The following is a 26,582-nucleotide window of genomic DNA, read 5'->3' as shown; positions in this document are numbered from 1 at the left end:
AATTTAAATTCAGAGTGCTGATTACTTTTTTTTTTTACATCACCATTGTGCTAACTTGCAAAAGTTCAATCTTCAAGAATGGTTTATGAAACACATCTATAAAACTTTTGAATATCGCAGAATAACACCTAGGCCTCTTTGCATCCGAGCTTGGAATCATCACTACCTAGATTTTCGACGATTGAGCCATGAGTTCACAACGAGACCAGCGTGGGAAACACGAAAAGATGAGTGCCTCGTTAATCCATTATTTCATGAAATGACTTTATTAACTGTGCTCTAGTAACACCTGCCACATAATGTAACTTTGTTGTTGCCCGAAAATGCAATATTTAGCAGCGTGAGCAACACTACAATCATAATTAAATTTTACCCTTGTTGTGGTAGGGTTGTTACTGCAATCAGTACTTTCTTTGTTACGAGTTACCCCACGTAATTATTTCATTTGACGTTGTTCGGAAGTATGCGAAATATGTTAGGAGATTGGTTAATTCCTTGCAAGACTGGCAACATACGAAGAGCAGGTGCCATCTCCTCTGTCTTACGTTGGTACACGGTATCTTGTTTGGTGTGCTTATTTTTATCCTGTCCTGTCTTACGATTACTTAGTGATAAATTTATACTTCGGCAAAGAGTTATCTTAGCGCATAAAAGGGAGGTCAGTACGATCGACGCTGCCTTTCCGCAGACTTGGACTAGGCCGCTATTCAGGCGTTATAGTACAGGAAAATGTGCACTGCGCTGCAGTTTGCAGTAGGCTTCCAGCAGGAATGAAAAATGAGAGTGATGACTCCTTGATTTTCTAATCTACCTTCTGAGACTCCTTTCTAATACAGTAGTTTTATTCTATAAAGTTCCTTGAAGTAGTTTAAAGTATTTCACTTTAACATTTTGTATGTACGAGGTGTGGCTAGAAAAAAACCGGACTAGTACTGGTGAAACAATAAAACGAATGCAATATGGCTGAAAGTCGCGTGGCCTGTCACGTGACTCTCGCTCCGCCTACTGCTCGAGTTTCATCTGCCTCCTGCACTCAGTCTGCCCGTGGCGTCTGTTTTAAGTAGTTGACGTTTTGCCTGTGCGTCGGAAAATGTTGAGTGTACAGAAAGAACAGCGTGTTAACATCAAATTTTGTTTCAAACTAGGAAAATCTGTAAGTGAAACGTTTGTAATGTTACAACAAGTGTACGCCGATGATTGTTTATCGCGAACACAAGTGTTTGAGTGGTTTAAACGATTTAAAGATGGCCGCGAAGACACCAGTGATGACACTCGCACTGGCAGACCATTGTCAGCAAAAACTGATGCAAACATTGAAAAAATCGGTAAACTTGTTCTACAAGATCGCCGTTTAACAATCAGAGCAGTGTCTGAGTTAACAGGAGTTGACAAGGAAAGTGTCGAACAAGTTTACCGATTTTTTCAATGTTTGCATCAGTTTTTGCTGACAATGGTTTTTCAGTGCGAGTGTCATCACTGGTGTCTTCGCGGCCATCTTTAAATCGTTTAAACCACTCAAACACTTGTGTTCGCGATAAACAATCATCGGCGTACACTTGTTGTAACATTACAAACGTTTCACTTGCAGATTTTCCTAGTTTGAAACAAAATTTGATGTTAACACGCTGTTCTTTCTGTACACTCAACATTTTCCGACGCACAGACAAAATGTCAACTACTTAAAACAGACGCCACGGGCAGACTGAGTGCAGGAGGCAGATGAAACTCGAGCAGTAGGCGGAGCGAGAGTCACGTGACAGGCCACGCGACTTTCAGCCTTATTGCATTCGTTTTATTGTTTCACCAGTACTAGTCCGGTTTTTTTCTAGCCACACCTCGTATATACCTCGAAACTCCATTTTTATATTTTTTGCACGGCGGAGTGCTTTTGGACTATTTGTAAGTAGGCTGTTTAGGTTTTTACGTTGGTAACGCCACGTAGTGCTCTGTATGAAAATCGCTGACTGCGCTGTTTACAGCCTGTGGCTGGTTGGACTCATTGTTGGAATATTCGCTAGTGTACCGTTGGTCAGTTGGATGTGAACAAGCAGCAGTGGTGGATGTGGGGAGAGAGATGCCATAGTTTTGAGAGGTTACTATGAGCGGACGATCTGGACGTGTGTCCGTCAGAAAAAGGAAATTTGTTTAATTGGATGTCACAAATATGACCTTTGAACACTATTAAGGTAAATCCATTGTTTGTTCTCTATCAAAATCTTTCATTTGCTAACTATGCCTATCAGTAGTTAGTGCCTTCAGTAGTTAGAATCTTTTATTTAGCTGGCAGTATTGGCGCTCGCTGTATTGCAGTAGTTCGAGTCACGAAGATTTTTGTGAGGTAAGTGATTCATGAAAGCTGTAGGTTATTGTTAGTCACGGCTATTCTTTTGTAGGGATTATTGAAAGTCAGATAGCGTTGCGCTAAAATATTGTTTGTCAGTTTAGTGATGATCAGAATAAGTAAAGAAAAAACTGTCTGAGTACGTTGAGTTTTGCACAGCTGTTTGAAATCAAATAAAGTAAGAGTTTTTCCAGCACTGTCATTCTTTACATACAAGGGGGAAGTTTTATATTGCATACTGGACTCGCTGAAATATGTTTTCCGTGACTTCCCTAAATCGCTTCAGGAAAATGCTGGGGTGGTTCCTCTGAAAGGACACCCCCGATTTCTTTCTCCCTCTTTCCCAAACCGAGCTTGTGCTCCGTCTCTAATGACTTCGTTGTCGACCGGACGCTAAACACTAATCTCATCTTCCTCCTCCCGACTACTGTAATTCTTTTTTATAAAATCGCAGAAGGGTTTTAGGCTTTTACTCACTATAATTCACGACGTAAAACTAGCATTCAATCTTTCCTTTGTTCCAAAAATATCAGTGGACTCACTGGTGGAGAAATGCATACAGAAGAAATCATGCAATTGAAACATCCTTTTCTTATTATAGATTACTATTGACGGGTAGGCTACTTAAAACTAATAATTATCGTCACTTGTAAGTCCTATAATTATCATTGCATTGCTTTACCAGTGCATTGATATGGACACATTATCTGGCTGATAGTATTCGTACGTCGTATACACCGTCTAAATGCTTAATAAACACATTGGGAAAGGATGGAAAAAGTATAAGAGTAGCCCACGATAGAGTTTGAAATTTGGCTTATTGAGTGTCCATTTGGTGGCAGCAACGAGCAATTTTGAGAACTTCGAAACCACAGTGTTGGGATATTGATCTAATCTGATGCATAAGGGTCATACACACTACTGTATTCCTTTTTCGGTTTACGCCATTTTGGAAGTTATCGTAATGATCACAGTGTCTTCTAAAAGCATGATATTATTTTATTCCGTATATTCTTTTTCCGGATGTATTTGTGTACGAGTGTATAATCTATAGCTTCACGTTAATTGCAGCAGAAGGTATGAGGCAAAATTTTGAGACCAGTCATCTCATTCTTATTTCTGCATATACTGTATACGGTAACGAAACACAGCTCCTCTTCAGTATCTCCAAAGTTCTACTGTTGAAATGTTAGGGTTTCTGTTCTGCTTAGTATATGAAAATCAAACCAGTCCATACATTTACAAATTCGCCTATGTAAACACAAATTGCGTACGGCTATTTTTAAGCTTTTTGCTCTGCACGTAACGGGATTGTACGAGTTTAGATTCACGCGGGAATTTTAAAGATTGTGATTATTTATTTGACTTATTTTCTTATTTCGTCTGATCAGATTACCTCTTTGAGGTCCTCTCTAGTGTCACGAACACAAAACCTTTTGCATTACATATAAATTAAATAATACTTTTTATTATAGAACTAAAAATAATAGCAAAAACCATACTAATGGTAATTATAGAAGGGAGATGCTGAATTAAACCACATTTGCATGAATGTAAGGGCTTTGGAAGAACATTACTGATTAGGAACTGATAACAATAGCAATACTAATATTACGCTTACTAGAGGGTAGGCCACAGGAAGTTGTATATTTACATTTGGTTATTATGAGGTTTAGCGTATATTTGCATCATACTGCCACCCATTTTCATTACTAAAAGGTCAAACATAAGTTTATTTATTAAAAATTACTTCATAAAAATGGGTTCCATCAGTGGCCATGCGTTGCTGAAGATTTTCGTGGAAGCTTCTCATGGCCTTCTCAATTATTTCTTGAGGAATCGTCTCTATTTCTTGCCGGATTGCAGGTTTCAGGTCATCACTATTGTGGAGTCGCAGTGAAAAACCTTTGCTGTTGAGATGAACCCACAGAAAAAAATCCGGGCTGAAAGATCAGATGATCTCGCCGACCATTTGATAGAACCGAAACGTGAGAGTAATCGATGTGAAAAATGGCGGCTCAACGTAGCCATTGAATAGCGTGCCGCATGCTGACATCATGTCGCGTTTAGACAGCAGTGACTGCAGCTGTCGAATACACTAATTATTAATCATGGCTGTATGGTGCTCCGAAGTGACACTCATTGGCCGGCCGTTGTTGTCTTTAAAAAAATATGGCCCAACCATTCCATCGGGCTATCCCACTGAACACTAGACGAGGTCCTTTAGGCTACCCTGGACGTTTTCATGAAAGAGCTGCCTGTTTGTTTCCGAGGAAAATCTGATTTTCTTCTTGACAAATCCACTCAGACGAAAGTTTGCCTCATCGGACATCACAAGATTTGTCAGAAATGCGTCATCGTGGTCAATTCTGTCCAGTAATGTTGTGCATAAATTGCGACTGTTCACTTTATTTCCAGGCCGTAGCTGCTCAGCCACTTATTGCAGCTTGTAGGGGTGAAACTTTAAATCCTGTTTCACAGTCCTCTGCAAAGATGTGCCAGGGATTTGTAATGTCCTGGAATCGCTAAGGATAGATCACGGTGGGCTTGATTGCAGAGCTGTACAAACTCGTCGATAATTTCCGGCGTTCACACTGTCATTTCAGGTCCTTTATGCTTCACATTAGTTACGCAATCCGTCTGCCACCATTGTTTTATCCACCTGTATGTTGTCCTTCTGTATGGAACACGGAAGTGGCGGTCCCTCACATTGCACATTCGACAGCATTAACACTTTATACACGCGTCTGCACTGGCCGACGTTCCGTACTGAACTGGATAGTATAATATGAGGGTCCGATTAGATGTAGTAGATGGCGCGAGCACTTCTACATATTAGCAGGGTGACCAGCTGAACACCAATCCCGCGTCCGGCCATCCTGATTTAGGTTTTCCGTGGTTTCCCTAAATCGCTCCAGGCAAATGCCGGGATGGTTCCTTTCAAAGGGCACGGCCGACTTCCTTCCCCGTCCTTCCCTACTCCGGTGAGACCGATGACCTCGCTGTCTGGTCTCCTTCCCCAAAACAACCCAACCCAACCCAACCCCAACCAGCTGAACATGTGCTGTTTCCTGTGGGCCAACCTGTACAATTATTACAACTGCTACAAATACTAAATAAACACTAGAAAACGGCAATTTAATTGCAAGTAGGGAACAACTTACATATCAAGCTAGTCATGCGGGAGGCGGGTACAAGACCCGTATCTATTGCAAGCTTGCTGAGCAAACGTAATTCACGAGAGGGAGAGGTCGCTTACAAGCGCAAATCTTAAGTATTGTTCGTCAGCCCGTGTCCTTAAGCGTAAACGAAATACGTGTACAAAATATAAGCATTCAACAAAGACACAAATTTTGAGGCATATGACTGAAATTTTGTACAAAGGTTAACAATAGTTAAGTGCATCTGCTCGTTGACAATAGTTCAGCGCCTCTGACGGCTATTTTTCATAATTTTAACTGAAAAATTTGAATTTATTTTGGAATTATTAAGTTTTATGACCCCATGATTCACAGAGGTACCATTTTCTCACAAATTTTCCAACAAATTGTTTTGTAAATTTTACAGTATAACCTCAATATGTGTGAAAACAAATCCACAGAAGAATTTTAATACACTGATGTTTAATGAATTTTTATGTTTAATTATTTTTTAACTTGAAAGACATGCATAAAAAATCTGTATTCTGTATCTTGGCATAGAGGAACGATATTAAAATTTCCCTTGAGCCTATGTTTCTTATACACACTACAAAGGGTATGCCAAAAATCATGGCTCTATCTTTTATAGTTTCTGAGAAGAATGTCACTGAATAAAGAAAAAGGTAACTCTGAGAAAATGCTGTTTGAAGTTGAACTTTCTTTTTCCTTGCCATTCCCTGCACGAAAAGGCTCCTCCAGAATTGCACAGAGCATCTGCCTTTTCTTCACGATTTCTCGTCTGGTTTCTTCTTTTCTATTTTGCGTTCTTTGCAAGATCTCAGTGGATTTGTCGGCTGCATTTGTACGTATCTGTCAATTCTCTTCAAGATGTCTCGAGTGAATGGTTCAGCCTTGAAAACCCTTCTCCGCAAGATCTTTATTTTGAGTTGCCACCATTAAATACAATAACTTCGGCATAATCTCCAATTCTAACTATCCTGCCTGCACAACATGTTGTTTTTGGGCAGCACAGTCCTAGCATGAGGACATTACACACCAGCCTACTCTATTTCAGTCACCGAATAATTGCAGATTGTAAGAACCACATTTCTTGCAGACACGTGCAGATTTCATTGCACTGGGCAATTCAACGCCAATCAACAAGTGTTCAGTGGTATTTTGTCACTCGTCACTATTATCAATAATATTTACACTTATAAATTTCGTCTTGAGCTGCTGCGTTGAGTTCACATGTTCAAAACATGTGGTATCATCGGACATAACCTTATTTCTATTGTCGGAACTATTAACGTGCTTACAATGAAATAAAGCACGTACATCTTACTGCACATCTATCTAAACACTTTCCGTTGTCGTGGCATGATTAAAAAACGGATCAAAATACGACAACGTTCCCCAAATAATGCAAACAAATACAAATAACGACACTTTGTAAACAAATATTACGATTGACTGTTGTTGCCGAGGAGACCATCCAACTGTCAAAGTGCACATACAAAATAACTAGTACATTTGCTTGAACGAACATCTCAAAAACACTGATTATACGAGGGTTGGAACTTAAATAGTGGCAACTATTTATTCACAACCGATACATAAGAGTTACATGTTTGCACTTATTGCTATCCTTCAAAGTAGTCACCAGCGTTGTGTAGACCCCGTTGCCAGAGATGTGGAAGGCGTAGTATACCGTTAGCAGAGCCTGTTCTGTTGATGGTGCGAATGGAGCGGTCTACTGCTTGTCGAATCTCTGGAACAGTTCTGAAGCGAATGCAACGAAGCGGTTCCTTCATCTTCGGAATAAAATCAGTCACAAGGACTTAAGTCGGGGGAGTATGGTGGTCGCAGGTGATTCTCCAAAAACGACTAGTTTTGCGAAAGAAGCGGCGACCCATCATTTTGCACGACAATGCGCGGGCGCATACAGTGCAAGCTGTGGCTGCTCTGTTCGGTCGATGGGACTAGGAAGTACTGTACCACCCACCGTACTTTTGACTTTGATTTGATTCCGAAGATGAAGGAACCACTACGTTGCATTCGCTTCAGAGCTGTTACAGAGACTGCACAGGCAGTAGACCTCTCCATTCGCCAAACTCCGGTAGTAAGAAAGGATTATTCCGCATGGCTAGCGCGCAGTAAGTAAAATGGCGTAGGAAAGGCAGAATTTAGGTGTCTCAATTTGGTCGTACGTGTAAAATGCATGGATATTGTGCCCTCAACATCAGCCGAGCTTCCTTAGCGTTGTTCCTAAACATAGCGATGTTCAGTTGACGCTTTTCGCTGGCTTCTCATTATAATGTAGGGGGAAATTTAGAAGCAGAACACTGATTACGGATGACCAACATAACGTGAAGGCTCCCATTTACACTCTCGATATTAGCAACCGGAGACATTTACGTTACTTATTGCTTCACATTTCAACAGCTGCTATAGATCAGATAGTTTATGATGTCTCCAGTGATGTACGCGAAGCGTTTCAAGGGTTTCGTTAAAGTATATGTAACAGAGAATGACAATAAAATATGTTGAATGAAATGTGAAATGTGCAGACGACCTGGTATATAGTTTGCTAGATGGCATAAAACATTCTTATTTATCATAAAAAATCTCTAACAAAACAGTGATTTAATAGCCATGTGATTACAGACACTGTGAACATAGCAACAATAATGATCAGATCTTTCGTACATTTTTAATTTTAATCGGCGTAATTGGCACCCCGATATGACGTGCAGATGTGTTGCTGTTGTCACTATTCCTGTACGGATCGGCATGTCACCCCTGACGTTGTTAGTAAACAAACACACAGTTACCGTGAATGCTAACGATGGGTAGAATGCCATACTCGAATCGATTGCAGCATTTCCGTTGGAAGTAAGACACAAGTAGGAGGGTTTTAGAGACGTCTGTGGAACAATAGAGCGAACGTCTACCATGTCACGAGGAGCAGTCGTGGACACTGAACGGATCCGCACCGTCAGGTTAGGCGCAGAAGGCTAGTCAACCAGTTCAGTTACTCGATGTGTGCACCGGAGTCAAAGTGAAGTGGCGCGGAAATGGAATAGGTTCCATTTGACAGGTAGTGTCGAGGACTTACGCCACACAAGCCGTCCATGTTCGACAGGAACACAGGATGATCGATATGTACGATTTTTGACTCAAAGAAACCGTGAGATGAGTGCTCTAGAAATGAATTCGACGTTCGGAGACATACAGGTCGCCATGGCGCGCTCAGCGTCGTACACCATGACACCATGGAGCCCGTTGCAGATGGGCTACAAATCATGCACGGTTGACGCCCCGGGACTGGAGTTGGGCGCTGTTTATTGACAACGTGTCTCCGGTAATATCGGATTCATCCAACACTGTGCCTCAAATGTGCAGCAAGGTGATGGTGGAGTGATGTTCTGTGATTGCACTACGTGGGGCCACCGCACACCTGTCGTGGTTGTTGGTGGCAATCCCACTGCCTTACGGTACAGGGACGAGATTCTGCATCCAATAGCGTGACCGTATCTCCAACATGTTAGTGTCAATTTCATCTGAATGGACGATAACTCGAGTGCTCATTGTGCTGTTCTTGTGAACACGTTCCTTCAGCATGCTAGGGTCACCAGAATGGAGTGTCCTGCCTGTTCACAGGACATGAACCCAACCGATCACGTCTGGGATCGACTGAAATGAGCTGCCTTTGATCGTCGACAACGTCCACGGACTCTGCGCGACTTACGCAGGATCGCAATTGAAGAGCGGGACAATGTGGACCAGGGCAGCTGGCTTGATGACCTCGTCGGTTGTATGCCACGACAGACTCAAGCTTGCACCAGGGCAAGGGGACCTTCGACCACGTACTGACGTTGCTCATGAGTGCTGTGGAAAAATTCCCCAAAGGACACAGACGATTTTGTCTTTACACAAATGTTTGTTTTTTTTGGTTCGGTGCTCTGGACACAATGGAAATGAATATATACGCATCTCTGAGAGCCAGTTTCTGTTTTCTGTGCCTTGAATTTCGAAATAAAGGGGGTGGTGGGGATGCAAAACTTCTGTTGGTGTGTGTAGATACTTATTCTTACTTTACCTTCAAGGAAATTTATCGTGCAATTAGTTATTAACAAAAATAATTACAAAACATGTGCTTATTCACTCCGTTCCTGCATGACAGAAAACTTCTAAGGAATTTATCGGATTTGTCACGTCCCCTTGAGTGCTTCGGCAATTTTCTACTAATCATACTTATTTTCCTTCGGCATTTGTACTTAGTAACTCTTGGGTTCCAGAAACACGTGAGATATCTATTAATATATTCTTGTATCAGCAACGTTACATTCTCTTCGTACTGCTCCAACTCTCACCCAATTAGTGTCAACAACAAAAGCTCCGAGCGAGGTGGCGCAATGGTTAGTACACTGGTCTCTCATTCCGGAGGACTACGGTTCAAACACGCGTCTGGTCATCCTGACTTCCCTAAATCGCTTCAGGCAAATGCAGGGATGGTTCCTTTGAAAGGGCAAAGTCGACTTCTTTCCCCATCCTTTCCTTATCCGATGGGACCGACAGCTTCGCTGTTTGGTCCGTTCCCCCAAATCAGCCAACAATCAACCAACCAACAAAAGTTGACAAGACAGCAGATGAAAGATTTATGTACTGCTAACTCCAAAGCAGAGAATATGTGAAATCCCTTTGATTGTTCGCTAAAAGACCTACAACCAGTGGAACACGAACGAACACATGCGAGTACGAACGGAACACAACGGAATGCCTCTTGCTCACGCGCGCCAAGCGTTAACATCCGAGAGAATTCTAGTTCTGCGTTCATTTGTGTTCGTTACAGTTAAAGGCGGCTTAAGAGATCTGTCATGAGTTTCCTTTCGAAGCTATAGATGTGACGTATTTCCTTGTCTACAGGTGGAGAGTGTGTGATGGCGCGGAACGAAAAGGATGTTGCTCTGATGATAACGCTTATATCTGCTGAGCTGTTCAGGTAAGTGTGTTAAAGGCTGAGCAGAGATTGAAGGGACAACATACGGTGATCAGGCGGTAAAGCAATAGCCAGGATATCTGTGTATAAGACGCTGAGAATATGACTAAGCACCTTATTCGCTCAGAGTAAAGCCTCTTTGCGATCGTCTCCTCGAAATGTTAACACAGCACTCGGGAGAGAGCAGTCTTGCTTCGTGTCAGTTTGTGGGTATAGATAGCACAAGAAAAAGTCAATGTATATTAAAGAAAGTCTGCTTGTAAGCTATTATACCGTCCAACACTAACAGAAATCTGTTCGCGTCACATTTGTGTTCACGCTTATAGTGATTCAGAGGCAAATGGTGAAGCGCTAGGACCTTTCCGCTTCTTTAAAGTTAGTTAAAAACAGATTCTCTCACATATTAATTAATAGTAAAGCTAATAAAACGTCAACAACAATCCTGAGCATAGCCAAGTGTGGGAAAGGTAAGTAGTACTATTGTGATGAAATAAACCTGTACAAGGTATTCCTTATGCTTCAAGTAGACACTGTAATTGGGAGGAATTTTCCTAAAATCGATAAAAAACAGTTACGATTATTACCTCTGATACATATTTTAAATACGATGTTATCTAAAAGTAAAGAACAGAATCGGATTAAAATATGAGTCTAATTATGTAATTGCAAAGCATTATCCTGTCTGCCAGGCTCATTTTTGAGATGATGTACGTTTTTATTACAAACAGGAAAAATGCTACGAAGAAATTATATTAGATATTTTACGAATAATCCACTAAAATGTAATATGTATTGTTTTATTACATATGCACCTATTTTCATTGTGAGTGAGACTGATCTGTAACGAGATTCATATACTATGTAATGTCATTTTATTTTTCTATCAATACAGTGTCATTTACTGTGTGATAGTTGTCAAAATTCATTGTATTTCTTTAATTTTATATTTTTAACAATCACATCGGTGTAGAAAAATTTATGCAACATCCATGCTGAAAGTTTCGATGTGACCTGTGTGCCGACCTGATATGTAATTAAGTAATCGATTCTTAAAGGCATACACTGTGCCAACTTCGTACAGTTGTACAGTGACTTTTCTTTTGCTAGAATGTCTTCAGCACAGAAATAAACGACTTCGAAACTTAAAATCACATGTAGTACGAATTAATGTGAGCGTTACTACCCACTCTGTCAGTGTTTGTTATACCAGGACTTTAAGTTATTCCTTTTCTACACCAACAGCAACAATTGAAATCCACGAAGTATTTGATCCCAGCCAAAAGAGAAAACATTTCTATGGGACAATCGCAAGTGCTTTGAATCGCAGCTTTGCGTATACACCTTTTCAAGGGCATTCCTCAGACACAAACAGAACTTAAACTTCCTTATATGGACTGAATTTGTCGACTTTTTTAAAAGCAGAAACTGTTGACAGAAAATCATTTTTGATATGTCACGCTGGTAGTGTAATTCGCACACGCATCTGTCGTTATATGTCATTAAGTCTGTTGTTAGTTAAGGCGTGCCAGTGATTGATAACGACCCATGATCACGAAGTAATATAGTTTTCAAAAATGTAATATTCTTACTAGAGACGTTTTATTTGCCCAGATCGAATAAATACACGTGTAGACAACTGGTTTCGGGAGTTTAAATTGCGATCTCCAGTTTATCAACATACATCAACCATTGTGCCGCTCAGTGTAGTGCATTGTCATCTAGTCATGAACATATTTGGGAGCAATTCATCCAAGAAGACTCACCAATGTAACTTTATATATCTTACAACAAAACCATACCTGAGGTAAACATTTACAAAAGTTTCTGATAAAATATTGGTGGTTCACAGGATATTGCATGCTGTGTCTGTATTGACAGATGACGACACACGATACTGAAGGTGGCATTTTAAATTGCTGAAACTAGTTTTCTGTGTATGTATTTACTGCTGTCTGGGCGAATAAAACTTCTCTAATAAACAGAGTATGTTTTTCAAATATCATAGATCGCCCTCCTGCTGGCAATGTCAGGTAGCCATAATACAGTTTGCCGTTGCACGGTATGTCGTTGGTCGCAACGTTCGCACGATGAAGCCTTGAGCGCTTTGAAATCTATAAAGATTAATAAACAACATTAAATATAGCTCTGTCAAGTGCAGATAATACTAAATAGAATAAATAGTTCGTTATTCTCCTCAAAACATTTGACGACTTCTTAGAGTCAAACAAAATATAGACCATTTCTACATCTAATCTACATGGATAGTCTGCAGATCACATATAAGTGCCTGGCAGAGGGTTCATCGAAACACCTACCCAACAATTCTCTATTATTCCAATCTTGTACAGCGTGAGGAAAAAACGAACACCTATATCCTTCAGTGCAAGCTGTGATTTCCCTTATTTTATTATGATGATCATTTCTCCCTATGTAGGACGGCGTCAACAAAATATTTTCGTATTCGGAGGAGAAAATTGGTGTTTGAAATTTCGTGAGAAGATTCTGTCGCAGCGAAAAACGCCTTTGTTTTAATGATGTCCATCCCAAATCCTGTATCATTTCAGTGTCACTCTCTCCCCCATTTCACGATAATACAAAACGTGCTGCCCTCCTTTGAACTTTCCCGATGTATTTCGTCAATCCTATCTGGTATGGATCCCACACCGCGCTGCAGTATTCTAAAAAAAAGGGCGGACAAGCGTTGTGTAGGCAGCCTCTGTAGTAGGTCTGTTACGTTTTGTAAGTGCCCTGTCAATAAAACGCAGTCTTTGGTTAGTCTTCACCAAAACACTTACTATGTGTTCCTTCCAGTTTAAGTTTTTCGTAATTGTAATTCCCAGGTATTTAGTTGAATTTATGGCCTTTAGATTTGACTGATTTATCGTGTAACCGAAGTTTAACGGATTCCTTTTAGCACTCATCTGGATGACTTAATACTTTTCGTTATTTAGGGTTAATTGCTTATTTTTGCACCACACAGATATCTTTCCAAATCGTCTTGTAATTTGCTTTGATCTTCAGATGACTTTATTGACCGACAAACGACAGCATCATCTGCGAACAACCTCAGACTGTCGCCTAAATCGTTTATACAAGTGAGGAACAGCAGACGGCCTGTAACACTACCTTGGGGAACGCCAGAAATCACTTCTGTTTCACAATCCAGTCACATAGCTGAGACGATATTCCATAAGCACGCAATTTCACTACAAGCCATTTGTGTGGTACAGTGCCAAAAGCCTTCTGGAAATCCAGAAATACGAAATCATTTTGAAATCTCTTGTCAATAGCACTCACCACTTCATGTGAATAAAGAGCTACTTGTGTTTCACAAGAACAATGTTTTTTAAATCCGTGTTGACTGTGTATCAATAGACCGTTCTCTTCTAGGTAATTCATAATGTTCGAACACAACATATATTCCAAAATACTGCTGCATATCGACGTTAATGATTTGGGCCTCTACTTTAGTGGATTACTCCTACTACCTTTCTGGAATATTGGCGTGACCTGTGCTACTTTCCAGGCTTTGGGTACAGATCTTCCGTCGAGGAACGGTTGTATATGATTGTTAAGCATGGAGCCATTGTATCAGCACACTCTGGAAGGAACCTAACTGGTGTACATTCTGGATCGGAAGACTTGCTTTTGTTAAGTGATTTAAGTTGCTTCACTACCCCGAGGATATCTACTTCTATGTTACTCGTGTTGGCAGCTGTTCTTGATTCGTCTTCCTTGGTGAAGGAATTTCGGACAGTTATGTTTAGTAACTCTGCTTTGGCAGCACTGTCGTCTATAGTATTTCCATTGCTATCGCGCAGAGAAGGCATTGATTATGTCTTGCCGCTAGCATACTTCGCATACGACCAGAATCTCATTGGATTTTCTGCTAGGTTTCGAGGCAAAATTTTGTTGCGGAAATTATTATAAGCATCTCGCATTAAAGTCCGCGCTAAATTTCGAGCTTCTGTAAAAAATCGCCAATCTTAGAGATTTTGCTCCCGTTTAAATTTGGCACGTTTTTTTCGTTGTTTCTGCAACAGTGTTCTGATCTGTTTTATATATCTAGAAGGATCAGCCACGTCGTTTGTTAATTTATTTAGTATAAGCCTCTCAACTGCTGCCGATACTATTTCTTTGAATTCAAGCCACGTCTGGTCTACACGTACATTGTTAATTTGGAAGGAATGGAGATTGTCTCTCGGGAAGGCGTCAAGTGAATTTTTATCTGCTTTTTTGAATAGGTATGTTTTTCGTTTATTTTTGGAGGATTCAGGGGTCACAATATTCAATCTCGCTACGACAGCCCTGTGTTCACTACTCCCTTTATCCGTTTTGAAGCTAGATATTAGCTCAGGATTATTTATTGCTAAGAGGTCAAGTGTGTTTTCATGACCGTTTACTATTCGTTTGGGCTCATAAACCATTAGATACAAATTACTAACTCATCAGAATAAAGACAGTGTAAGGCGACCTTATCTGTAATAAGAAATAGCGAGGAATGGAATTTGATTGTCTGGGGACAGCAGAGGAAAATTAAATTAGAATCTCTGGGCGGAACATTTAGCTCATTTCCTTTCCAGGTACCTTTCATTATTCCTACAACAAAGGCACTTAAGTCCACGCAGTGCCGACGACTTGTCACCAATGCTTGTGACACTTAGTATTCATTTCTAAACGTACCAGAAATATGATGATTGGGTGACACTGTGACTTTTTGTTGTAAATAAGATAGTATTATTAGAATTTAACTGCCTCCTGCAGTATAAAACAGTCCGGACAAGGTTTCACACGTGATAAATCATATACTTTTTTGGCCGATAGTTCGCTCTTCTGCGTGGGAAGTGTGATCGCGAAACGAGAACGAAGCAATTACAGTCGAAATAAAACTGGTTAGCGGGTGAAAGAGGGCGAAGTCGCATTGGCGCTGCGCGTCCTATCTCTGAGGCACGGCCGTTCAAAAATAAACTGCTGTAAACTTCACCGACTACTGATTATCTCACAGCAGAGAAAAAAAGTTAATGGAGAACAGTTTAAGCGCAGTGTAGAGTTTCGCCCCGAAAATAACAGCGGCTTCGCACGCGCAGACGGGCGATTGCGCAGGAGACGAGCTGGCCGGGGGCAGGGGTTCGATCTCCGGCGAGCCGCAACTGTCGACGCTCCCTTGTTACGGCACTACGTTTGTTTGTATCATCTAATAAAAAAAAACATATAATTGACTAACAAGAGTCGTCGTGGGAATTTTGTGTCGACTATCCTTGGTTCTATGAATTCAGAACGGCATTCCGAGCTTGTTCGACGACCCTAATGAACTCGTCGTCGACGGGACGCTAAAACCCCTAACCGCCCTTCCTTAGTCTACAGGCCAGAGGTGAACATTGAGGCACCATGTTCAGGAGTTTTCATTACACACAGTGCAAGTGAAAGATACTTATCCCATTGCGTGACTACTCTTATACGTCCGTCCGTGTTTTATTTGTCACTGAGATAATAATGGAGTGAAGAGCAGAAAAAGCACGCTCTCCGTCAATCAGTAGGCTTGCGGGCTGTGAAAAGACTACTATCCACTTCCCCTAGACAGTGTGGCCAAACAGAGAAAACATTAATCTCTCATTTATCGAACTGTAGTGTAGTCATTAATGTCTTATATTATCTGGTGCTGCCTTCCATCTCTTTCTTAATTGTGTCAATATCTTCATCTCTGTAGCAGCTGACCGAGCGAGGTGGCGGAGTGGTTAGACACTGGACTCGCATTCGGGAGGACGACGGTTCAATCCCGCGTCCGGCCATCCTGATTTAGGTTTTCCGTGATTTCCCTAAATCGCTCCAGGCAAATGCCGGGATGGTTCCATTCAAAGGGCACGGCCGACTTCCTTCCCTAATCCGATGAGACCGATGACCTCGCTGTCTGGTCTCCTTCCCCAAACCAACCAACCAACCATCTGTAGCAGCTAAGGTAGTCTGTTCCTAATATTCCAGGTCCTATCTATACCTACTTCGTTTCCCCTCTATGTTCAGTGCCAGATTAACTGTTACTTAGTGTCTTAACAAAGGCAAGACAGACCTGTTTCTCTTCTGGTAAAATTTTTTCGTAGACTTCCTTCCTAGCTTATTCTGCAAAACACTGACATCGTTCTTCATTTGTCTATATAACTTTAGACACCCTTTTGCTCACCTTCACTTGAAGTGCTTACAATTTCTTTGACTCCAAAATCCGTACTCTCCAAATTTTACTCTTGTACAGTCCAGATGTATAAAATGATTTAGCATTTCGCGTAGTCAGAACTCGTTTTCGCACAAAATATTGTACAAACTGTATCAAATGAAGTGGCAAACTGATTAAAACACTAGATTGTATTTATTAAAAGTTATGTTCAAACGCCAGCGCGTTCATCCTGATTTACGGTCAATGTTGTTTATCCAAATCACTTGAGATTAATATCCGCATCGTAAATGAAACAAGACCACAATTCTTCTAGTCCACTGCTCTAAAGACGACGAAGCCCTAGCACAACATAAGAAAATCCAGACAACGGCGATCTTGGTGCAGCTGTACAGTAGTACTGATTGAATTAACAACGGAGCGGACACACTATTTCTCTCGAAATCTTCCAATTTCTGGAGATTAGTTTCTGGGTGGCTGAGAGATAATATATGCACAGACCACACAGTCTCCACTGACTCACGAACGCATGGAGCAATTGAAATTGAATACCGTATCGACCAGAACTTCACCGACAAACTTTCAAAAGTTTTTTCAGGGATACTCTCTGAAAATTTTGATATAAGGGATTCACGGTCTCTGGCAGTTCGTTACAGAGTAATAATTTAATCATGATTAGTTCGGTTTGTTACTGGCTTACTTCACACAGTCAGGATCTTCCATTCTAACCGAAAGCATCTAGTTTCCCGTTGGCGCTTACGTGCAGATGCAAAACTACTGCAATATGGTTGCCGTGCCGGCCTCGGTGGTCTAGCGGTTCTAGGCGCTCAGTCCGGAACCGCGCGACTGCTACGGTCGCAGGTCCGCATCCTGCCTCGGGCATGGATGTGTGTGATGTCCTTAGGTTAGTTAGGTTTAAGTAGTTCTAAGTTCTAGGGGACTGATGACCACAGATGTTAAGTCCCATAGTGCTCAGAAGCATTTTTTTGTGGTTGCCGTTGTTGCGGAAACAGCTCAGCATAGCGCCTTCGTTTGGCTTTTCCATTGCATTCAGTGAACCTGTACACAAGGTGCATATTGGCCAACACTTCATCAGCAAATCTATCGATAGGAATGCTATGTATCACTGTTAACGCAACAATAATACTGCCGGTAAACAAAACCGTTGTTACAAATGAGTAATACTGAAATAAAAATTGAAGACGTAGGTGTAAGGAGGGCATTACTGTTGTCAACAGCCGGTACTACCCGACAAAGGTATTATTGCACTTTGCGTCCCCTGGCTGTTACCGGAAACACGCGGTGATGTTACTGTAAACAAGTACAGTGGTGTCTAAGGAAAACTCATTGCACTGTGAATAATTTCATGACAGTTTCGCATTTGCTGTACAGTGGTTCAGCACGTCCTCGTCAAATATCACAATGAAAAGTCAGGATACGCCGACCGAAGCATCCTCACATCCAGGTGAGGACTAATACCGTGACCGAATGGAAACAGGACACGCAGCGCATATGGTCAACAAGTGCACTGTTGTGCACCATTTTCAGTGCAATAGAGATGTAAAGCTAACTAGGGCAAGAAACCAAACGAGATGCACTAAATCTGTAACGAGCCATTGGAGACCGTGGTCCTTGACACCAAAATATACAAAAGGTGTGCCTAAACAATCTCTGCAGGTGGAGTTCTGTCAGAGCCTCTGTCTCGACTACAAACGGCTGTAGCTATTTAGAATTACAGAGCATGTAAAAGAGAGTTCAAAAGTTATTTTAGATAATTGTAAGTTTTAGATATCACCTCTCTTCGGCACATGGACAACACCTAAGCGATAATTCACTTCCAACCATATGTTCCGAAGTATATGGATTCATCGACGCTAGCGCGTTAGAAATGAGCGTTCTGTATCCTTGAATTGTTTTCAGAAAAGGAGACAGATTCACAAGGTTTTTCTATAGTCCCACTAAAAGAAATCCATGGGTTTTTTAATGCTCTCGGGTGTCCAACCGGGTGCACTCGTTTACGAAAGACGACATTTCGACAGCGCACCTTGCCATCATCTTCAGGTGATACCTGTGCAACGATTGTCTTTGCTACATTGGGCGATGTACCAAAGACGCTCATTTTACAGCTGTTACCTGAAGATGACGACGTTTCGTAAACGACTGCATACGGCTGGTCATGCGAGGGCAAGAGCGACAGAAACAACTGATTCGTCGCGAAAGATTAAGATCACAAATCCGGTGCTGCCAAGGGCAGAACACAGCATAGTGATACGCCTGACCCCACGGTTTAAGAGTAAACGTACTCTGTAAATCATATAGATGTATTTGGACAGCCGAGACTCACCATGGCGTCCGCGGTGAGGGCTGAGTGTGGCGGCGGCGCTGGCGAGTGGGGCCCTGTGGCGGCGGTGTGAGCTGAGGCGCTGTCTGGAGACGCACTGCCGCCGCCGCCCCCGCCGCCCCCGGTATACGCGGCCGGCGCGTGCAGCCGCTTGCGCCCGCGGACTAACTTTAGCCGCCGTCACGCCACCGACAGCTCCTCGGAGACCTTCCCTTACACTCGTTGCTCCCCACAGTTTCTCCAATTCTAGAGCCATCAAAGCGGGCCTCCCGCATCCGAAGGTCTACGACCGCTGCCGTTCCGCAACTAGGTTGGCAGCGCCTGTGCTTTTCAGACGTTTTCGGGCTGTAAAGCTGTAGCAAGTTTCCTGAATTTAACGGCGAGTTATTCCACAACTTTACATCTTGTTTCCTGTAATGATCTGAGTGCATTGGTTGGCTATTTAAGCAGTTTTGTACGAATATCCTTTTGATGTTGCAGTGACCCCCTTTTATCCTGCCTCTAGAGTGTACAAGGTGAACTCGATCTCTACCAACAAAATTTTGGAAGTTGTTCAGCGATATTCTCTGAGTATTTCGGTTAAGAGACACGATGTCTCCGGGCGCTCGTTATACACTAAATTATATTTCGTTTGATCTCGTAAAAGTCGCAATTGACCCTGAATAAAGAAAAGTGTGAAGATATTCACATGAGTACTAAAAGAAATCCGCTAAATTTCGATTACGTGCTAAGTCACACAAATCTGAAGGCTGTAAATTCAACTAAATACTTAGGGATCACAATTACAAATAACCTAAATTGGAACGATCACATAGATAATATTGTGGGTAGAGCAAACCAAAGACTGCGATTCATCGGCAGAACACTTAGAAGATGCCACAGGTCTACTAAAGAGACTGCTTACACCACGCTTGTCCGCCCTATTCTGGAATATTTCTGTGCGGTGTGGGATCCGCATCAGGTGGGACTGACGGATGACATCAAAAAAGTACAAAGAAGGACAACTCGTTTTTATTATCGCGAAATAGGGGAGATAGTGTCACAGACATGATACGTGAATTGGAGTGGCAATCATTAAAACAAAGGCGTTTTTCGTTGCGACGGGATCTTCTCATGAAATTTCAATCACCGATTTTCTCCTACGAATGCGAAATCATTCTGTTTGAACCCACCTACTTAGGGAGAAATGATGATCACGATAAAATAAGAGAGATCAGGGCTGGCACAGAAAAATTTAAGTGCTCGCTTTTCCCGCGCGCCGTTCGAGAGTGGAACGGTAGAAAAATGTTCAAATGTGTGTCAAATCTTATGGGACTTAACTGCTAAGGTCGTCAGTCCCTAAGGTTCCACACTACTTAACCTAAATTATCCTAAGGACAAACACACACACCCATGCCCGAGGGAGGACTCGAACCTCCGCCGGGACCAGCCGCACAGTCCATGACTGCAACGCCTGAGACCGCTCGGCTAATCCCGCGCGGCTGGAACGGTAGAGAGCTTGAAGGTGGTTCATTGAACCCTCTGCCAGGCACTTTATTGTGAATAGCAGAGTAATCACGTAGATGTAGATAGAGAGGAATTTTTTACACTAGCATGCTGCTTGATGTGGTGAACATGCGACAAACGATATAAGCAAAATGACAACTACAACATCATATCATTGGGCAGATTTTGAAACATGAATAACGCAGACGGTTTTGATTACGAGGATTTCATACACAGGGAAAAATAATTGGAGTTACTACTACACTCGTGTAGAAAAGAACGAAAGTAATAATATTTGCATTACCTGTAACTAACAAGTAACGTAGTTAGATTTAAATTACGCCATACGTAGAAAGAACTGCTACAGCATAGTACAGAACGTAAGTGAAAGAAATATACAATGACACGAAAGAAAATAACACTTTTACTCAAAGACAATAATTACACCGAAATTAGAAAATCAGCTGCTGACGGGCGTTGATATACACTGCTGGCCACCGTAAACGCAACACCAAGAAAGACGAGAGGTAGCACAACAAAATTTATTTTGTAGGTAACATGTTGACCAAGTATCAAATGATCACGTTTACAGACGTCTGTGACATGTGGTTCCTGCCAGAATCAGTAGCCAGAGTAGCCGCCATTGTTGGAGATCACCGCTGCCACACGTCTCGGCATTGAGTCAAAGAGACGTTGGATGTGTTCCTGGGGTACAGCAGCCCAAGCAGCTTCCACACGTTGCCAAAGATCATCTGGTGTAGCAGCTGGGGATGTAATCTGGGTCACTCGTTGAGCAACCATGGACCACATGTTTTCTATCGGCGAAAGATCCGGAGAGCGAGCCGGCCAGGGAAGCGATTCAATCTGGTTATTGACGAAGAACCTTTGGACAATGCGTGCCACGTGTGGTCGCGCATTATCCTGTTGAAATATGGCTGTGGCCGAGCCCTGAAGGTAAGGAAGGACAACTGGCTCCAGCACCTCGGATATGTAGCGCCGGCTATTTAAAGTACCGGCAATGCGTACTAGAGGCGTGCGAGAGTAATATCCAATACCGCCCCATACCATAATACCCGGTGCAAGACCAGTGTGGCGGTGCATAATGCAGCTGTCCAGCTTCCTCTCTCCACGGTGTCTCCACACTCGAATCCGACCATCGTGGTGCTGCAGACAGAAGCGTGCCTCGTCAGTAAAGACAACGTCATTCCATTCTGCCGTCCACATCCGTCTGTCATCACACCATTGGCGACGGAGACGTCTGTGGTTCTGCGTCAATGGTAGACGAAGCAATGGACGTCTTGCGGACAGACCACTCTGCTGTAAACGGCGTCGAATGGTACGCGCAGACACTGGATGATGCGTTACAGACGCAATGTGCTGTGCTATGGTTCGGGATGTCACTGAGCGATCCGTCACTGCCATGCGCACAATTTGCCTATCAGCACGTGCAGTGGTGCACCGAGGTGAATGCGATCGACCACGTCGGTCCGTCGTACCCTCCTGCATCCAACGGTCACATATCCGCATTACAGTTGTTTGGTTTCGTCCAACACGACTAGCGATTTCTCTGTATGATAATCCACATTCTCGGTAAGCCACTATCCTTCCTTTGTCGAACTCGGATACTTGATCAAAAGATGTTCGCTGTTGTCTACGAGGCATAACTGATCGTCTTGTGAAACAACCACAAGGCAAACACACGTGCCGAACGTACACTCGTCGAAATTGCCAAGCCTTAAATGGCGCTATGAGGTGGCGCCACAGGCGCGCGTGATGTGCGTCTGCGCTGAAATTCTAATCAGTTGCATATCTCATCGCTGCAAACTCATGGTGTAAATTTCACTCGATTCGGATGCTTCCTTCAGGGTGTTGCATTTACAGTGGCCAGCAGTGTATATCAACGGGGACAGGTTAAAATGTGTACCCCGACCGGGACTCGAATCCGGGATCTCCTGCTTACATGGCAGACGCTACATCCGCCTGAACCATCAAGGGCATAGAGGATAGCGCGACTGCAGGATCTGTCTCGCGCACGCCTTCCGCGGGACCCAGATTCTCACCTTATATGTACACACACTACATTCGTAGTGTCCCTACGCAACATACTCATTACTCGTAGAAGACATTCTTACCAAGACCCGTAAGAGTTCAGGTAATATGTGTGCATCCGCACAGAAGAGGAAGGTCATGGCCGGTATTGCCAGGACTATATACTTATATGGATATGGACATGTCCGAAAGAACAGACACCATATCCATAGAAATTACATCAAAGTTACCGCAAATGATGACGGTCGTCTGGATATTAAAAACGTCGGGGCATGGTCCTTAATGGGGTATGTGACCACCATGGACGGCAGTGCACGTTCTGCAACGTGCTCCCATGCTGGCGTTCAATACGTGTCACAACTTGCTCGATAGGATTCAAGTGGCAGGGTGGGGGGACGAGCGGATCAGTCCATTCACCGAATACCTTCTCCTTCCAACAGCTCCTCAGCCTTCGCTGTTGGTGGGGTCACGCTTTGTCATTGAAACCAGTCCAATGCACCCCTGAAAAGACGTACGTGGGCAAGGAGTGCAATGTCACAATAACACTGATAGGTCAGTGTACCGTGTTCAAAGATTTGGAGCTCAGTACAAGCGTGCGATATTACGCCTCCCCCCCCCCTCCCCCTGCCATAACACTTGGACTGACAAAACGAGCATATCTGGCAATGTTCCTGCGCGCATTAGGTGTTCTCATCTCTCGCCACATGAGGGTAGGTTCAGAAATGGCGAACATTGTACTTTTGGTGATCCAGGTCTTACTGTGTGGGGAGAATATTGTTGCTTCGGCGTACTAACCTCCAGATCTGTGAATACGGTACACTCACCGATTAACTTTCTCGTAACACCCGAGTCTTTCCCCTTGTGCGTCTTTTCAAGGCTCCATTCCACCCTGACTTTATTTTTGTGGATGATAATGCATGATCGTATCGAACCGCGCTGGTGGAGGAATTCTTAGAAAGAGGGGGTGTTTGGTCAACGGACTGGTCTGTCCGTTGCTCCGCGTCACACTTCATTGAGAGTATGTGGGATGCAGTGAGGAGACGCGGTGCAGCCCGTCCACATGCACCAACAACCATACAGCAGTTGTCAAACGTGCTGGTGCATGAATGGAACCCCCTACCACAAGAACTTGTGGTCACACAGTACGAATGTAGTAGTAGTATTACTAGTAGCTTTATTCATCCGTAGATCTCTTTTTACAAGGATATAGGACATGTCAAAGTATTCACAAGTTTAGATCAATTTAAAATAAGCTAATTCGTATGCACATATATTTACAGACTTCTAGTTAGAGGCAGTCATTAGATTTACTCCTGGTATACAATACATTTCTTTTTACAAATAACTTATTAAATAATGTAATGTCACACTATTCATTCATATCTCACTATCAGTCACTGCCCACACTATTCACACATTGTTTGATAACACTTCTCTCACTACACACACACACACACACACATATACTGGTGATCTCTGGGCCATTTTCTGTACCGCAACTTCCCATTTGCTATCCTGAAAAACTGAGTCAGCATCCCTCCATAATGAGTGAGGAGATGAGTTCAGAAAGAGGAAGAAGACTTACTATTGTGTTAGGAATAGCTTGGGCGCAAGTTTTTCTACAATGGAAAAAAGGAGAAAAACATAAAGCGGTTATGTGGAATGTTGGATGTTTTATAATCATTATTATTATTATTTATTTGTATAATGTTTTTTTATCAAACTCCTATTCTGTTTTATCTAAGTAACCTTCAATGTATAAAATGTATTGCATAACAGGTACTTTTTAGCTGCTTTTTTAAATAAGTGTATTTTTTCAGTTTCTTTAATCTCTTTTGGTAATTTATTGTACAGTTTTATTCCTTGGTAGAAAATGCTGTTTTGAGTTTTATGTTTATTTTTGCATGGTAAATGTAAGTTGAGTGTATCTCTTGTTGCATGGTCATGGACAGAGCTGCTTGAGCAGTAATTACCATTGTTATTTTTGATGTGTACAACTGACTGGTAAATGTATACATATGGAGCAGTTAAAATCCCCAGTGTTTTGAACAGAACTTTACAATGACCTCGACTAGTATTTTTGGTTATTATTCTTATGGATCTTTTCTGGAGTTTGAAAATTGTGTTCATATTTTGTGCATTTGTTCCCCAAAACAGAATGCCATAGTTAAGAATTGAGTGTACATATGAATAATATGTAACTAAAAGGCACTGCATCTTACACACTGATGATAGGATTCTAAGGGCATAACATACTGATGACATTCTGTTTGCAAGTACCTTTGTGTGTTCGCATCACTTCAACTGAGAATCAATATCCATTCCTAGAAATTTTGCATTTGTTTCAAGGTCTATAGAGGTGCCATCTACATTTAATTTAACATCGTCATTTTTCCTTTTCAAAATGAAATTCATGACATTAGTTTTCTTTATGTTCAATGTCACTTTATTGCTTATTGACCAGTCATAAACTTCCTTGAGAGTTACAATTGCTTTTTCGGCAAGGAGTTCTCTGTCTTCTCAGTGACTATAATATTGATGTCATCTGCGAAGAGAATTTTTTCACCACTACTGGGAAAGTCATTGATGTATATCAGGAACAGTATTGGTCCTAATATGCTACCTTGCTGAACCCCTATATTAATGTATTTTGACTCTGATAAGTATTTTACTAAATGTTTAGATCTATTTGAAGTATGTGTTATCTCTACTCCTTGTACCCTATCTGTTAGGTATGATCGAAACCAGTCATTAGCTACCCCTCTTATTCCTAATGCTTCTAATTTATTTAATAGAATCTTGTGGTCGACTGTATCAAACGCCTTAGAAGGTCCAAAAATATCCCTGTGGCACACTCATCTTTATCAAGAGCATCAAGTACAACTTTTGTGAATTCTACTATGGCTGAGTCCGTATTTTTGCCACTTCGGAAACCAAACTGTGATACGCTTAAAAGATTGTATTTATTCAGGTAATTCATTAATCTGTTTTTCATAATTAAAAAAAATCGTAAATACACGGACAAAAAAAAATTATTCACCACACCGATATGTCCTACAAGTATGTTTCTATTGTGATAGTTCCTTTACGTCTCGGAAGGTTGCCGCTGTTGTTGTTTGTAAGTATACACACAGTTACCAAGAGCGCTGCCTATGGGTAGAATGACGATCTCGGGTGGACTGGGATCGCAGCATTTTTGTTGAAAGTATTGCAGCAGTAGGAGCGCATTAGAGACGTCTGTGGAATAGTTGAGTGAACATAAAAAAGTGCCGCGAAGGACAATCGCTACCACTGATCGGGTTCACATCATTGCGCTGGCCAGGGAAGTTCCTCAACGCGTGCACTGGAGCCCAAGTTACGTGTTATGGGCAAGGAATCGGTTGCAATTGACAGCCAGTATTGATGACTTACACTACACAGGCCGTCCACAGTGGATAGGTGCACGAGATGAACGATATCTACGACGTTTGAGTCAAAGGAACCATGGGCTGAGTGCTCCAGAACTGAATATAGCGTTCGAATAAGCTACAGGGCATCACGTATTGCTTCAGACTGTTAGGAGACCATTGCATTATGGGAATCTCCGTGGCCGACGACCGTGGAAAGCACTACCAAGTACACCGCAGCACCATGGATTCCGTGACAGATGGTCTAGAAATCATGCAGAATGGACGCCCCAGGACTGGCGTCGGGTGTTGTTTTATGAACTAAATTCGCATCAGTTCCTACCCTGATAATAGCTGACAACCTGTTTGGAGACAACCCACTGATATCGAACGGGTGCAACACTGTGTCCCACATGTGCAAGAAGGTGGTAGTGGAGTGATGTTTTGGTGTGGCATTTCTTAGCTGTTGTGGTCGTTGAGGGCAATCGCATTGCTGCATGGTACAGGGACGAGATTCTGCACCAAATAGTGAGAACGTATCGCCATCATTCTGCAGACAATTTCGTCTTGTTTCATGATAACTCGTGCGCTGATCGTGCAGTTTTCGTGAGCACATTCTTTCAGCATGTTAGGCTCGCCAAAAAGGTAGTGGTCTGCGTGTTCCCCAGACAGCAA

The 26,582-nt window shown here is 42.3% G+C and overlaps 1 protein-coding gene across 1 annotated transcript in view; it reads right to left on the bottom strand.

The window, feature by feature from the left end:
* The window catches only part of LOC126239638 (troponin C, isoallergen Bla g 6.0301), a 148,651-nt gene extending 129,498 nt beyond the window's left edge, over positions 1-19,153 (bottom strand). The window contains exon 1 of the mRNA XM_049947874.1: positions 18,991-19,153. Within this exon, the coding sequence (XP_049803831.1) occupies positions 18,991-18,993 (3 nt within the window). The 5' untranslated portion in view covers positions 18,994-19,153. The remainder of the gene's footprint in view (positions 1-18,990) is intronic.
* Positions 19,154-26,582: the final 7,429 nt, after the last annotated feature.

This window comes from Schistocerca nitens, chromosome 1 (assembly GCF_023898315.1).
Source record: "Schistocerca nitens isolate TAMUIC-IGC-003100 chromosome 1, iqSchNite1.1, whole genome shotgun sequence".
Lineage (NCBI taxonomy): Eukaryota > Metazoa > Arthropoda > Insecta > Orthoptera > Acrididae > Schistocerca > Schistocerca nitens.
This window is presented reverse-complemented; position numbering and strand designations above follow the sequence as displayed.